This window comes from Adiantum capillus-veneris, chromosome 25, assembly GCF_014529385.1.
Source record: "Adiantum capillus-veneris isolate H3 chromosome 25, ASM1452938v2, whole genome shotgun sequence".
NCBI lineage: Eukaryota > Viridiplantae > Streptophyta > Polypodiopsida > Polypodiales > Pteridaceae > Adiantum > Adiantum capillus-veneris.
The window spans coordinates 138,015,847-138,031,724 of record NC_140955.1 but is presented as its reverse complement, the minus strand read 5'-3'; the positions used below and the strand labels follow the sequence as shown (position 1 = coordinate 138,031,724).

At 45.7% G+C, this 15,878-nt stretch overlaps 1 protein-coding gene across 2 annotated transcripts in view; it reads left to right on the top strand.

Annotated features, from left to right (window-relative positions):
* LOC147425729 (uncharacterized) overlaps positions 1-15,878 on the top strand; it is a 101,883-nt gene that overhangs the window by 65,852 nt on the left and 20,153 nt on the right. For both annotated transcript variants that reach the window (XM_086500269.1, XM_086500270.1), the window contains exons 3-7: positions 4,871-5,023; positions 5,849-6,127; positions 6,205-6,390; positions 6,496-6,626; positions 7,645-7,837. In XM_086500269.1, coding sequence (XP_086356395.1) covers positions 4,871-5,023; positions 5,849-6,127; positions 6,205-6,390; positions 6,496-6,626; positions 7,645-7,837 — 942 coding nt within the window. The remainder of the gene's footprint in view (positions 1-4,870; positions 5,024-5,848; positions 6,128-6,204; positions 6,391-6,495; positions 6,627-7,644; positions 7,838-15,878) is intronic.

The following is a 15,878-nucleotide window of genomic DNA, read 5'->3' as shown; positions in this document are numbered from 1 at the left end:
CTTTCGGCACGGCCCAAAGAAGCAAGCTTTGCAGACCTTTATGAAGTTCAAGTACCGCACGACCCACACATCAGAGTGGGCTGGCGAAGAGTCCCTTCCAGGATTCCGGATGCTATTGGCGATCTCCCTCGATGCCATACAATTCGGTACCAATACCTCACTTTGAAAAGGAGGGGATGTCACATGACACATCCAACCCTATGTGTCCGTGGACAAGCTACAACATAGCAAGGGTTTAGTCAATCCAGTCAGTCTAGATTTAGAAGTGATCTGGCACTTTTGTGAGTCTATTCGTCGACCGTGCATGCCCAGTCACTTAGTGTAGATGCATATCCTCTGGTTGCACACAACATGATCATCAGTATTCCCTTCAGAATCCATCAGATTCAGTCAGGGGATTTTCCAGTGCATTTAGTCTATTTTCCCTATTTCTTGTATTTTCACTTATTATTTTTAGGTGAGTTTCCAACAAAAGTAGGTAGGGCAATTTTGCTAAATTAATATATAAGCAAACCCAAGTTAGCACTTTCTGACAGAAGAGACAGCAGGAGCACATGCTCAACAGACACCTTTTCAGCAGAACCCCAGCAGGAACCCTTGGCGTTTTGATTCCCCCATCCTCGCCACACCCTCAAGCACCCTAGCATTTTCTGTTCCCAGCAGTAATCCCCATCTTTCGGCGTTTTCCCAGCTTTGCTACATCGCCATAGACCCAGAACCACCAGCGTTTGCAGATTGCTACCAGCAAGTACCAGATTGGCCTAGCATTTTACTAACGCTACAGAGCAGCATCAGCGTGTTTGGTTTTCAGCCCAATTTGCAGCAGATGCACAGCGTTTTCAGCAGGCATTAGAAGCAGACAATTCAGCCCTAGTTGGATGCTGAAGAACCCCCATTTTCAACCATAAAAATGCAGCCAAAACAGTCATTTTCAGCCACCCAAAACAGCCCAAAGATTTGCAGATTTTCAGCAGTTAGAAGACCACAAATTTCAGCCCTAAAGTCGTCGTCGTCATCACCGTCTTCGTCACCGGCATAGTCCCAAGTTGCATCAGTCCATTGCATACGCATTGTACCACTTTGTGCAATCAAAAGTAGACCACTCTCGCCGACGAGAGTGGGGCCTTCGGAGGAGGGTTTTACAACGTCTCTGGTGTCGTATCTCTCTTCTCTCTCTATCTCTCAGTCTCATACACTTGCACGCATAGTGTCCATTCACTTTGTTTGTGATCATAGCATTCTCTCATTAAGAACGGAAGGCTCTACCTACCATAAGAACTAAAAGGAACCCTTGAGCACAGTTCGGAGCACTCATCTTGAGCGAAGTGCAAACAATCATTCCGCTGCACCTTACAGGAGAGTACCTGTAGGACCAACTCCTTCATGCGTTGGTCTCTCTACGCTTCTCACTCTAACTCCATAGCCGTGCTTTCTCTTCAGCCGTTATGCATGCTTGCTCACACTTAAGCTCCATAGTTGCCCTTCGTTCTTCGAAGGCGGCGTGTTGCATCTCTTGTTGTAGAATCATCTCCATCATCGACTGGACTAAAGCCTCCATAGGATTTGGTGCAATCCGTGGCGTAGATGGGGATGGGGGAGGATCAGGGAACAATCCTCTTGGTGTAGAAACTTCTTCTTCTCCAACTCCACTCTCATCACCTTCACGCAAAGTAGCCATTCTGCTTCGTGTGATGACCATGCACTGAGCTCTTGGGTTCTTGAGGTTCTTGAGGGTCGTGAGGTTCTTGAGGTTCTGGGGTTCTTGAGGTCTTGGCTGGCAATCTACGTTTAAGAAGGCTTTTCTCTTACCCATGCTCAACTCTTCCCTGCGGGTACACCCCTTAGCGGCCTTGCGCTCACACCAAGGTTGCTTTTTCCCACCTCATGTTGATTGGCTTGCCGCTAAGTGCAAGGTCCGCTCTCAATGAGTGGAAAGAGGAACGAGGGGAGTCTAGACAAGCCCTTCTTTCGTGGGTTACCTGCCACTCTTCAAAAACAAAGATTAGGGACCGACACGCCCAAGTGGTCTGGGTTACGTGCGATCACAACAAGTAAAAAAAATTTCTTGTGGTTCTTTGCGCTTCTTTCCTTGAGTGATGATACCGAACCCTTCCAGAGAGCTGGGCTCTGATACCAATGTAATGTGCAGCGGAAGTGAATGATGGTGTGTGGCTCAGGATGAGTGAACAGTACATGCTCAAGGTCCTTTTTACTGACGAGATGGGAGAGCCTTCCTTGACTTAATGAGAGAATGTGCAATGACCAAAACACGAGTGAAATGCAAACTGTGAGTGAGTGTGCTAGAGAGAGAGAGAGAGAGAGAGAGAGAGAGAGAGAGAGAGACGACGAGAGAGAGAGAGAGAGAGAGAGAGAGAGAGAGAGAGAGAGAGAGAGAGAGAGAGAGACGACGAGAGATGGGGTCCCAAACCCCCCTCCAAGGGCCCCCCTCTCTATTGCTAGAGAGGTATTTGCTTTAGATTGCACAGTCTGGTACAATGCTTCTAGATGCTGTGGTACTTGATGATGACTATGTCGATGATGACGATGGTGACTGCGACGATGACGACGAAGGTGTTGTCGTCAAGTTTGGGATCTGCAACAATGGTGACGAAGGTTTCGTCGTCGAGATAGGGATCTGCGATGATGATGATGATGATGACGATGACGATGACGATGTTGACAACGACGACGATGGTGTCAACGACAGCAGTGTCAAGGCTGAAAACTGAAAACTCTAGATGCTGTGCTATGGATCTGATATTATGGCGAAACTGCGGGGCTGATCTGCAATCGCCGTGTCGTGCAAGGTTTGAAAAGCAAAAACGCTGGCTGATCTGGGCTGAACTGCAAAACTATGGCTGATTCTGCTAAAGCTGAAAACGCTAGGCTGATGTGTGTCTTGACGGGGAAACTGGTAGAGGATCTGCAACCGATGGATGCGGGTTCTCGCGAGGCTCGTGCTGGAAACTGAAAACGCTGAGGTGTGCAACTCCAAAAACGCTGGCTGATTGTTGAGAAAGAGAGAGAGAGAGAGAGCACTTTTTGTTCTTCTAATATAAGAGAAGAGTGTGGGTTTTGCTCCTTTTTCTTTTGTGTCTGCCCACTTATTAAGTCGACGGCCGGACACTAAAAAAATGGTATGAACGTGCTAAAAACTCAGTAAAACCTTATAAGCTGAAAACAATGCTTACACACTCATAACTCAGGTGTCCCTGGATGCAGTCTCGTGCACAGATGCAATGCAAACATAGACTCCTTAACGGGAAAGCATATGCTTTCCCGAAAAGCAACTTGCTTTCTCAGAAAGCAAGTGCATTTCCTCATAGCTTACTCTGAACCCATTTTTATTCAAGTGCTTGCCTCATTTCTTGTGCACAATTCTAACTCAGTTCGGAATACCTCCTGACTATGGATTCCCTTTTCGATGCTCTCGTCACCCACCATGTGGGCATCAGGAATACCCATCACCTAGTCCTTTCTCACCAAACTTATGGAACAACTCCATCGCGATGCTCTATGTCACCCATCCCATGATGCATCAAAGATGTGCATGGCTGAAATCTGAAAACGCTAGGTGAACTGCTGAGGATTTGATGCAATTGAGACGTGGCGGTCCGGAACTGCTGTGGATCTAATGCATTAATGGCTGAAAACCGAAAACGCCGGCTGAAATGAGGGCTGAATTCTGATAGCTGGCTGAGCTGCTGCGATAGGGAGAAAAACCGGCGAGGATCGGCTGCAGGGGAATAGCGGTACGGCGATGCTAAGGGCTGATCTGGAAACGCTGATGCTTGCTGATGAGAAAACACTAGAGAGCCTGTTGTCTGCTACTGTGTCTTCCGCCTTCTCATGGCGCCCTCTGCCCTCCCTATATAGGTGCAACATCCTGGGTCGAGTAGTGCTATTCCAGCCCCCACGATTTGGATTATTTTGAAAAGTCACTTAATAAATAAAGCGACATATGAGGTTGTTCACATGCCGTTGCAAAATTTAGTTCATGCACTAGAAAATGCTCATGTTGGGTACTGAATGAAATGCTAGTGATCATGGGTTGTGCAATCAGAGGGTATGAAGCTACTCTAAGTGCCTGGACATGCACGGCCCGCGTATAGGCTTACGAGGTTGCCAGAATACTTCCTAGGCTACCTTAACCCTAGAAGTAGGAACAGCTTGTCTGCATGCACATAGGGTTAGATGTGCACGTGACCACATATTGTCACTTGGGGCATTTGGTTTGATCCAAACAGCTCCTTGGGCTTGGGAGCACTTTGGAGATTTAGCTTGATCATGTCTCCTGATGACATTTCTAAAGGGCATCAGTAATCTGGACGCTTTAAAGATGAGGAAATATACTGAATTTACTCGAATACCGATTTAAGAAGCCTATCGACATAAATAGGTGTTACTCTTGTAGATGCATTTCTCTCTGCCTCAGATCCTCCCTATTTAAGGTGTGAGCAACTGAGTATTTCTCACTTAGGCTTTGAGAGGTGAGTGGTGTACGATACTTGTCTTCGTAAGTATTTTCCTCAATCATGAGCAAGGAGACGTTTCTTGAAGATTAGATACTCTGCACTATTTACACTAGTGCTAAAATGTAAACAGACACACCTCTGAATCTTTTTACACAAAAGAATAGATTGAATGCTGTTATAATTAAATACTGTATTGAAGGGCTCAGAGCAGGCTGTAAGTTTGAGTGGTAATTTTTGAGAAAAAGCTCTCATTAATCCTTGATAGAATTCTGTTATTATCTTTACTGATTGGTCCTGAGACACAATGGTTTCTGGCTTTCTCAAAATCAGTACACACACACGCTCACATGCATGTTCCTCCACATATTCAAACCATTTATTTGTGGCTACTGCAGGGAGGTGATACTTTGGATCTGGGAAAAGGACATGTGCTAGAGTTTGTCATTGCACCAAATTTACATTGGCCAGACACAATTTTTACCTATGATCGGGGAGCAGGAGTCCTCTTCACATGTGATGCATTTGGAATGCATTATTGCTCTGAAACGGTTCGGTCAAGTTAACCTGTGCTGTTTTAAACACGTCAATTCATTGCATAATCTTGGTACTGGTGCAATGTTTCATTGCTGTTACATATTTGAAAGGCATTAACTTGATTACCTTATATGTTGTTATTGCATGAACAGTGTTTCCAGTTTAAACCTCATTTCTTTTATTCATATAAAGGGGCCTTACAGCAGGTGAGAAGAGTGGAGGTGGGCTCGAAAGGGCAGTGTTTTCACCATTTACACTTGCCTTATGAGATGAAGGACTGACCATTCATGCCTTTAATAAGTGTACAGCCACAGAACATCTGAAATGTGGTCATATATAGCATGCTAGGGCTAGGTGTATGGCTTCGCTATAGATCTTTTGTTTCATCCATCATACAGACAGACATGGACATCGTTTTGTCTCAGACATTTATAATTTGTTATTTCTATCCCGTGCTATCGCATAGAAGCATTACCATGGATTATTTTGAAGGTACTGATGTTTCTGACGTCACTCAACATTAAAATCCTGGCGTGAGTGAGGATTGACTTATCAGCCACATGCTGTAAATGATTAAACGATTGTGGCAAATCTTCAAGCATATATGTATGCTTAAAGATTGACTTATCAGCCACATGCTGTAAATGATTAAACGATTGTGGCAAATCTTTAAGCATATATGTATCTATATATTTAGTATATAGATCTTCATGTTTATCTGTCTGTGTCCATGCTTTGTGCATATAATAGTCAAGCATTTCTCTTTCGGTTCATCATGTTTTTAAGGATTATTTGAAGGGCACACCTCATGTTACTATATTTTTTTCTTTCAATAATAGGTTTATGATGAAGACCTGGCCACTATTGAGCCGCATTATCGGTTCTATTATGACTGTTTGATGCGCCCTAATTCTCGATCGGTTTTGAATGCGCTGAAAAGAGTGAGTGGAATGGAGTTTGGGGTCATTGCCACCGGCCATGGCCCAGTATTGACTTATAACATTGCAGAATTGATGAATAAATATGACATCTGGAGCAGACAAGCACTAGAAAAACAACTGGCCACAGTTGCTGTTTTATATGTTTCTGATTATGGCTTTAGCGATAGACTGTCACAGGTATGCAACAGCATTGCTCATGATTCAGATACTAAGATATATTCTCCTTGAAGGGCCATCCTCATTGTGTTTTGTAGGCATTTGCAAGGGGATTGACAAAAACAAATATTTTAGTTGATATGTTGGACCTAAACTCCGCAGATTCTCAAGAACTTATAGAGTGCGTTGGTAGGTGTAGTGGTGTTGTTCTCATGGCACCTCCTAGCTCAGGGCCTTCCAATGCAATCGTCAGCACTCTTTATGCAGCTGTGAAGGCAAAACAAGTATGTCTAATCCTTGATGGTTTCTGTTGGAACAGTGTTTCTCTTAGTCAATGATTAGCCTTATATGATGAGCCTCTACTAATGTAAAATCTGTTTTGGACACAGCCGGTTGTTGTGGCAGAAAGCTATGGTGGAGATGACGAACCTGTGGATACAATCATTCAGCGATTCCTGGATCTTGGCATAACATCACCTGTACCACCCTTGAGGGTTAAATCTACACCAACTGAGGCCACGTATGCTTTTCTTCAATTTTGATCATTATGACCCTTGTAAAAGTGAAGTAGGTCGCAAATACATACAATCTCTGCCACAGTATAGGTCGCTAGTCATGTTATATTTACTGGATGTATGACTTTGTTCCATTCAAAGGTTCCTTGCTACAAGCTTGGTCCTTCTTCTGTGGTTCGTGTGAACTGCACAACTAGAATATGTTCCTGCTCAATGAGGTAGATGAATGCTAGGCATAGTAGCAATAAACGGAGCACCCATAGAGAACACTTTTGCAGGAAAAGTTGATGATGAACAAGTACAGAAAGATTCTTGTGTCAATGATCTAACTCAGAGTCTGATCCTCAAAATAAAGGCATTTAATACTACACAAAAGAAGGCAACGATAAGAATGTATTTCTTGAAAAAAAGAAGGGTTGTTTTGAAGGGCATGCTGGGTGATCATGCTATGGACCTTGTGCGGACGTTGATGTTAGAGTGAACAAAATTCCAGCATTTCTCTAGAAGCTTGACTGATTAGAAGTTGATCTACACACTATTGAGTCAGAATATTGCTCAATAGTTTGCGAACCGTGAAGCTAGGAATTGGTAAGCACCGGCGAGCAGGGGCAATAGGGTGGCGGTTGGGAAATATAAAGATCTGGCTTAGAAGCACCTAGTGGAAATAGGGAGGTCTGGCTGAGCAGCACCAAGTGGAACATTATGAACCTTAGCTTTGCTCATTCCAGAAGTTTTCTACCTATTTTAGCCAATATGACAACAGAGCTTTGTAAACTAGGTGAATTATATGCAGTGTGGCCTTTCTCTGTAAATTTTACAGAGATGGTACACAATGATCGGGGCTGGTAATCCTTGGCTGGCATCTGCAGAGTTTGAGAAGAGAGAAAGGTAGGAATGTTATAATTGTGATGCCTGGTTGCTCGATTTGGTGAACTTGGGTTGTGTAATGCTTTGTCACCTGCTGTGTTCAAGTGAATGCTATTGTATTAAGTACTTAGAACGTTTTCTGGTTTGAAACTACAGGTACCAGCAATATGAAGAGGCTGGTACTGATTTAGGGCAGTTGCTCTCACAGAAGAAGGTGATAGAATCGATAAAGACTAATATACCAGTGAATGTTGCTAAGGCCATTGCACGAGTTTCTGGTGGAATATACGTGGTAACTGCCAAGAAAGGGTCTTCAAGGGGTGCCATGATTGCATCATGGGTTTCTCAGGTATGAAAGTCAGTTCCCAATGATGATTTCGTCTGCATTTGATACTAGATAACATACCGAATTTGGCTTGAATAGTTGTAAGATCATTGAAGGCTTGCTAAGAATGCTAGTGTGCTTATTAGGTAGAGACATGCAATAACCATTTTGTGGGCTTTACGTCGCTTGTTGAATCATCTTTACACAAAATGATATTTACACTTGAAAGTCTACTGATAGAGAGTCAAGCAGGGCCAAGAAGTATTGCTCAAAAGCACATAAAAGTGATCTCCTATCCATGGCTGGCTGGAAAGCAATCCAGGAACAAAAATAGGCCACTCAGCAATGTCTGTACGCGCCATGTCATCTGCCATGGCCGTTCGTCCGTATGTGCCACATCATTACTTTCCGTATAGTCCCACACGTCATGTCGCGACTTGCACCGTGATTCATGGGCCGCTCTGGCCTGAACTTGGCATCAGGTTTCTGCATCCAGTCGGCTTTCCCTTCCATCGCTCGGGTTTGGCATTTACATGGCATCATTTTGTGACATACCCCACCCTTGTAAAAGAGGAGTAATTGTCCTCGATTATGCCTGCAAAACTGACATAAAACCAAGATTCAGTGGATAGTGGCTCCATGTAGACATACCGTTGACCATCCACACAAGACCATGCATTTACCAAGCATGCACTACCACATATCCTAATCATGGTCACCTGGAACGAGACAGGCAAGGCATCCAGGACAGAAACGGGCTTGCTCATTTCACTGGAACGGTTCAGAAACCGGTTTTTATAGGCATATTGTATATAAAACGTTTGGAACTCCGTGAGGAAACAGCAAAACAGAAACGAGATGCAGGGGAGTTTGGAAACAGAGTTTCTGATCTGATAGGCTCCAAAATGGAGTTTCCTTGTAACTATGGTCCTAATTCACATTGGATCTCGAACAACATTCATGAATCACATTTACGTCTTTGTCCTCACTGGACTTTAGCTGCAATGAGTGTATCTAGCTATCATATGTAGGCCTCAGTGCTCACCAATTTTTATGCAAATGTCTCGATGTGCTAGAATCATCATCATGCCACCGATGAACAAAGATAAAATGTTGTTCGCATTTTACCTTACATACTCAAACAAAAATAGAATTTGAAAGAGTAAAATCTTTGTTTGTTATTAACTTCATGACTATATTCTCAATCTTGCCTGTTTCTAACAAGGGAGTGGAGTGGCTCCCCTCGTGTGTAACAGGAACTGCACCAGACTGAACTGCTGAATCGGACTCCGCACTTGGAGAGGTCGCCACCAATCTGAAAGCCTCATGCATTTGAGAAGTATCTGATAACTCGTCCTCTTGCGTCCGCTTGGTATCAGAGCAGGGTAGAGTACTTCTGGACCATCTTTCCCTTCTCTTTGCCTTCCTTGTGTGCTAGGATATGCTTAGGTTGAAGTTTCCCTTTTGCCTCCACCTCTGGCACCAAATCCTTTGGCACTTATCCCTTGAAAGTTGAAGAAGACTCACGTGACAACTACTTATGATCTGGCAGCTTCAGTTTGAAGGATGCATCGTTGATTCTGTGGGATTTGGAAAGGTCCATAGTATCTTATACTTAGCTTGGGGTAAAGGCCCTTCTTTCCCTTCATCTTTCTCAAGCACCCGGCCTCCTTTCTTCAACTGCAAGTTGAGTCTATGCTCCCTGCTGTCCGTTTTAAGATCCTTAACCTTGGGAAGAGATGTCGATAGATTCTCAACAAAGTGCTTGAAAGATCTTGTCCTTGGTGCACAGGATAGGTGGAACGTTTTTGCCGCCCTCTATTTTCTCAAAAGGTGCCTTCCAAGTAGATGTATGAATAGTGTTGTTGTAGGCGAAGCCAACCAATTGGAGGTCCCGCGTGGACTTGTGAGCAAGAGATATAGCACTCCAACAAGTTTGACACCATTGAATTGGTGATCTCTGATTGCCCATCGATATGTGGGTGAAATGATGAAAAGAAAATGAGTGTCATACCTAAATTTTTACTCACTAGAGTAATTGGGCCATTAAGATGACGGCCCTCACTTTAGGTAAGATGATACCCCAATACTGTAACATTTCACCATTGCTTACGTGATTGACAACTCAGCCGAGTGGTAGACATGTTCGCTTTTCCTTGAAGGTGCAAATCTGTTCTAGTACTCTCACCAGTCTGCAGGTTTTCTTTCGCTTGAATCTCTTTGCGCTCTTCGCCATGCGAACACAAAGTCGGGCAAGTTTTTCCTTCCGAGGAGAATTAGTCCTCGCGAAGAAGAAACTCTAGGCGAATCTTCTTCTCGTAAATTTGTGTAACCCATCTAGCTTTAGAAGAATATGACTCCCATATGCCACCACATGACCATCCTGCATCAACACTGCTTTCAAATTGCTACCACACGCATCGCAATGCACCTCAAATGGCCTTGTTGTGGACAAATTTTCCTTTTGTCGCTCTAACGCAGTGATTTGAACACATCCCCAAGTGAATGGAACCCCTTTCTTGTTGTGCAATAGGAGTCTCTGCCAATTTTCTGATACACCTTATGTAATAAGAACATAGCCCCAAGAAGTTCTGTCACGTGCACATGGCTTTGCGTGCCATGTGGACATGCTTCATCAACTTCCAAAGCCAATTCTGTACATATCCCTAGATAGGAGTGTCTAGAATCCTAGGAGGATTAGTACCGACAATTTTGTGATGTTACACTATGGTGGGCATCTGGCATGATGTGCATGTAGTTTTAGGTTAGAGGAATCCAACTAGCCATTCCCCACGTCAATCGAATTCCTGGTTGGTGATGTGCGACAATTTCACCCAAAAACTTTGCCCAAGTCAAGTTTATTGATAAATCATTCGAATGATTTATTTTTATAATTGTCTTAAAAGTTTGCCCTACCTAAGTCCTTAGGGATTCTTAAGCAGTATTCCTACCCTATAAAAGGAGCGTAAGCCCCAACGTTGTCCATCAGACGAGCCAGCCCTAGCATTTTGCAGGTCAGCCAATGCCAACAGCTCAGCAAACGTTTTTGCAACCCTTTACGTTTTTGGCTCTCCATCGCAAGCAAGTATCGGATCAGCCCAGCAGCCCCATCGTTTTCAGTCTTCAGCCCCTTTCCCTTGGCGGAAATGCGTTGGGTTCGCTAATGCTAATCTCCTTACTGCAGTCTGCTCCTTCGGCAGTCCATTGAGCCTCTTCTCTGCCATTCCCTCGCCGCATCGAGTGCTCCTATCTCTGTCCATGATTTGCTCCATCGCCAGCAGCGTTTTCAGCCTTGCTTTGCACGTCGGATCGGCTGCATTTTTGCAGCCAGCCTTTAGCCCTTCATTCCTCTCACATTAGGAGCGCAAATCAGCCCCAGATCTACCCCATTGGTGGCCATCAACAACCCCTCATCGAGACGGATCCAAAGGTGCATCAAATCAGCCCCGTAGTTGTTTCATTTTGAAGAGTTATTGCGGCAACATTCCCCATTGGAGTCAGTAGAGTCTGCATTGGAGGTATTGCATGTGTGTACATTCCATTTTACGCAATCAAAAGCAAATACCACATCGGCAATGGTGTGTGGGGTCCTTGAGAGGGTTGGTTGGGACCCCATCAGATGTCATTCTCTCTCTCGCTATTTATAAGTCAGGACTTAGGCATGGAGGCTATTCCACGAACATTCACCACAACCAGCGGTCACCTCCATTGAGACATGGGGGGAATATGCCACATCTCTCTACACAGCATCAGGACAACCACCTTTGCCGGACCCACTAGAGACATGCCCAGAGACATGTTCATTCTTTACTACCGAGAGGGTAAGGAAAGCTATTGACAGGATGAAGACAAGGAGAGCACATGATCATGATGGTCTGGTAGTAGAGCACTTCATCCATGCCAGAGATATGCTTGCAGAGCTCCTGGCTATGATGTTTAATCGAGCCATGTATGGAGGCTTCCCTGAGACTTGGAGTATGTCCACGATTGTGCCTATTTTCAAGTCAGGAGATCCCATGATTCCCGGGAATTATCGCATCATCATGGTTGGTCACACATTAGCTAGGTTGTATGCATCCATTCTTGAGCAGGAGTTGAGTAAATGGGCAGAGCGAGAGGGCATAAGAGCACCAGTGCAAGCAGGTTTCAAGAGAGGTTTCTCCACTCTTGACGAGATTCTGACACTCAGAGCTATTATTGAGGAGGGTAGACACCATGGCAAGAGGATCTATTGTAGCTTTGTGGATTTCTGCGAAGCTTTTGACACAATGCCGAGAGCCAGACTTATATGCAGACTACAGGACATGGGTGTGCCTACAGAGCTGATATGGGGTATTCTAGCTCTAAATAGAACAGTGATGGGGCGGTTACGCACCACTGAGGGAATGTCTGACGTGGTCCTCTCCACTATTGGAGTAAAGCAGGGATGCCCCCTATCCCCTACTCTTTTTGGGATGTATGTGGATGAGTTTTCGGACTATGTGGAGCGTCAGGGAGACAGGGGGGCTCAGCTAGCAGGGAAATGGATTCCATTATTACTATATGCTGATGATATTGTGCTGATTTCTGACTCTCGAGAGGGGATGCAACGTCATTTGGATGCTTTGCATGCATTTGCTCGTGATAGTGGATTGTCTGTCAACCTGGGGAAAACCAAGGTTATGGTGTTCAACACCACACCACAGTGGGTCAGGAGGTCAACGCCCACATTTACGTATGGCCAGGAGACTGTGGAGTACACAGATGCGTATACTTATCTTGGGGTAGTCTTCGGTGGACCGGTGTTTTCACTAAGGAGAGCATCAGAGACTAGACTGACAAGAGCATATGCAGCTTTGGGAGGACCGAAAAGGATGTGTTTGCAGGTTCAATTTCAAGAACCGCGAACAAAGCTCTGGCTTTTTGACACTCTAGTGACTCCAGCTATGCTCTATGGTGTTCAGATATGGGGACCCTCAGTAGACCACCATGGGAGATCTGGCAACACAACCTCTGGTCTCTATGATCGCTCGGATGATTCGGGCTAAGGCCTCGGTGCCGCATGAGATTATCTAAGCCGAGCTAGCCCCCCCCCCCCCCCCCCCCCCCTCTCGTGGTGGGGGCATTGACTAGATCAATATCCTTTATGCACGGTCTATGGGATCTCCCCAGGGACAGATACGGCTGGCTTGCCCTGGAGTCATCTCGACAACTAGCTCTACAAGGCGATACAGCATGTTGGTATGGACAGATGACAGCATGGTTTCGATCGCATGGTTTCAACATGGATAGATTGCCTCCGTTTCAATACTCCGTAAATGCACCCTCCCTGTCTCTCACACGGACAAAGATCACCAGACTCATACGCAGGATCTGATTCAGCTAGCTACTAGGAGCACATGATACAACCGACACACGAGTTGGGCACGAAGATGGCCTTCTACAGAGAGCATCTTCTCCAACTCACGGAGGACGGCTTTGTGACTAGGCCTGCATACATGGATACGCACTTATCTCATGCAATAAGATGCGCTATTGGGCAGGTACGCACATCCTCACATCAGCTCCAGATCGAGACTGACCGATTTCGAGGGGTGCCAACAAGCCTACAAGGGCCAGGATATGTCACCTTTGTAACTTAGAGCCATAGACAGAGCTGCACTACACATGTCATTGCCCGACGTACTATGAGATACTCGGCCGCTTCCACTGCTTGTCTAGAGAAGGTTTCGGACCTTTTTCTAGAGTCATGAGATACTAGGATCAAAGGTGTCTCGGATTGTTCCTACTAGAGCTGCACAGACTTAGGGAGAGCTCGCTGAGGACATCAGGGGAAAGATAGTCTCAGAGACGAATCACAGGATTTTTTACACTAGCCAGGGGAGAGCCAGAGGAGTAGTCATTACAGTAGATCTCAGAGCCCACCCATACTAGAGGTACGCTGAGCTAGGCAGATCCAAACGCCCACGACCTTGGGGGGTCTCCCACCATTGACGAAGGCGGCAACAGAAGTGACAGATCACTCTAGCTCAACATGCAAGACGCCCAACTAGAGTACTGACCATGAAGGAGGTTGATGAGATTCGATAGCAACCGATGAGAGATTTCATCTGAACCCACGAACCCCCCCCCCCCCCCCCCCCCCCCCCCCCCCCCCCCCATCTCGTCTCAATCCCGAATCAACTTCATATTTATTTCCTTCCTCCTTAGTGTTTAGTTCTTTTTAATTTGGTACTTAGACATGATATCAGATTCACCAATTGTAACTTTTTGGTCTCATAGGTCATTTTGGCCTTTTGAAGACGTTAATGTAACATTTTATTTCATTTCTCTCTCTCTCTCTCTCTCTCTCTATGATCTCGCGGCTCATTAGAGCCAAGGCTTCAGTACCTAGTGCTATTGTACGAGCAGAGCTAGCTGCCCCCCCACTAGTGGTTGAGGCGCTCACTAAATTTGTCTCCTTCATACACTGCATGTGGGAACTTCCCAAAGACAGATATGCACGCCTTGCACTTGAGTCCTCTTGACACTTAGCCATGCAGATAGATACAACATGCTGGTATGGGTAGATGACATCATGGTTTCAAGCGCATGGGTTCAACATAGACAGATTGCCTCCCTTACAATACTCACTGGATGCGCCCTCTCTGAATCTTACACAATCCGAGATCACCAGGCTCATTCTCCAGGACTTGACTCAGCTAGACACCAACAGGACATGGATACAGCCAACACAGGAGCTGGGCACGAAGATGGCTTTCTACAGAGAGCATCTCCTCCACCTTACGGAGGATGGTTTTGTGACGAGGCCCAGATACATGGACACCCACTTGTCTCCTGGGATATGATGTGCTATTGGCCAGATACGCACATCTTCACATCAGCTGCGGATCGAGACTGGGAGATACAGCGGAGTACCAGCAGAGACCAGGACATGCCCCCTGTGTGACATCGAGCCTGAGACAGAGTTGCACTACACATGCCACTGCCCCGTCTACTACGAGATACGAGGCCGCTTCCATTGCTTGTTCAGAGAGGGCTTTGGACCATTCTCTAGAGTGATGCGGTACGAGGATCACAGATGCTTGGGTTTGTTTTTTCTCGAGCTGCACATACACAGAGAGAGCCTGATGAGAGGAGAGACTAGCCAGTCTCAGAGACAGATTACAGACTTCTTTAAAGCTGCCACTAGACACCCGGAGGAGTTACTACCACAGTAGAGCTCGTCGCCTTACACCAGAGGCACACTGATCGACCGAGCGACTGAGTTGGGGAGATCCAGACGCCCACGATTGCGGAGGACTACACAGCATCGTCGGAGGCTGCATCTGAGGATTCAGATCACTTTGGCTCGACATGCACGACGCCCGGTCAGACTACTGACCATGGAGGAGATTGATGAGATCCGCCAGCGACCGATGCTGGATATCCTGTGATCTAGCTATCCCAGCTAGTTGTTTAGCTGCTTAGTTCACACCTAGCAGTTTAGGATTCCATAGTATTTTATTTTGTCATTTTGTCATCTTGTTACTCTTGTTACTCTGACCTTGTATCAGATCCACCACATTGTAACTTTCTGGTCTCATAGGTCACTTTGGCCTTTTGAAGACGTTAATATAACATTTCATTTCATTTCATTTCTCTCTCAAGAAGATAGGCGCCTATGTACAGAGGAGCCAAGCCGCCCTCTAGACGAGCTCATCAGATCTTGACAGATACACTACATGCTGCAGCAGTCGAGGCATACCCTCACACCCAGCCTGAGTCCAGACACCGCACTGGGAGTATGCCCCAGAACAGCTGGTATGATGATGAGTGCAGAGAGATGCGAGCTACACTTCAGAGGGAGGTACTTTTAGGGATTATCACACACAGACGGTCGCAGGTTCTCTTTCGACGCCTAGTACGGTGCAAGAAGAGAGCTTATCTTGCTCAGCTCGAGGAGGAGTTATATCAGCTTTTCTTGAGCCAGGACTTAGGGGAGGCGTGCAGGCGTTTTCACGAGTATTCTTCTACACTTGCCATTACATCTACAGAGACTTGGGGTACATATGCAACCTCTCTCTACTCGATCCCAGGGCAGTAG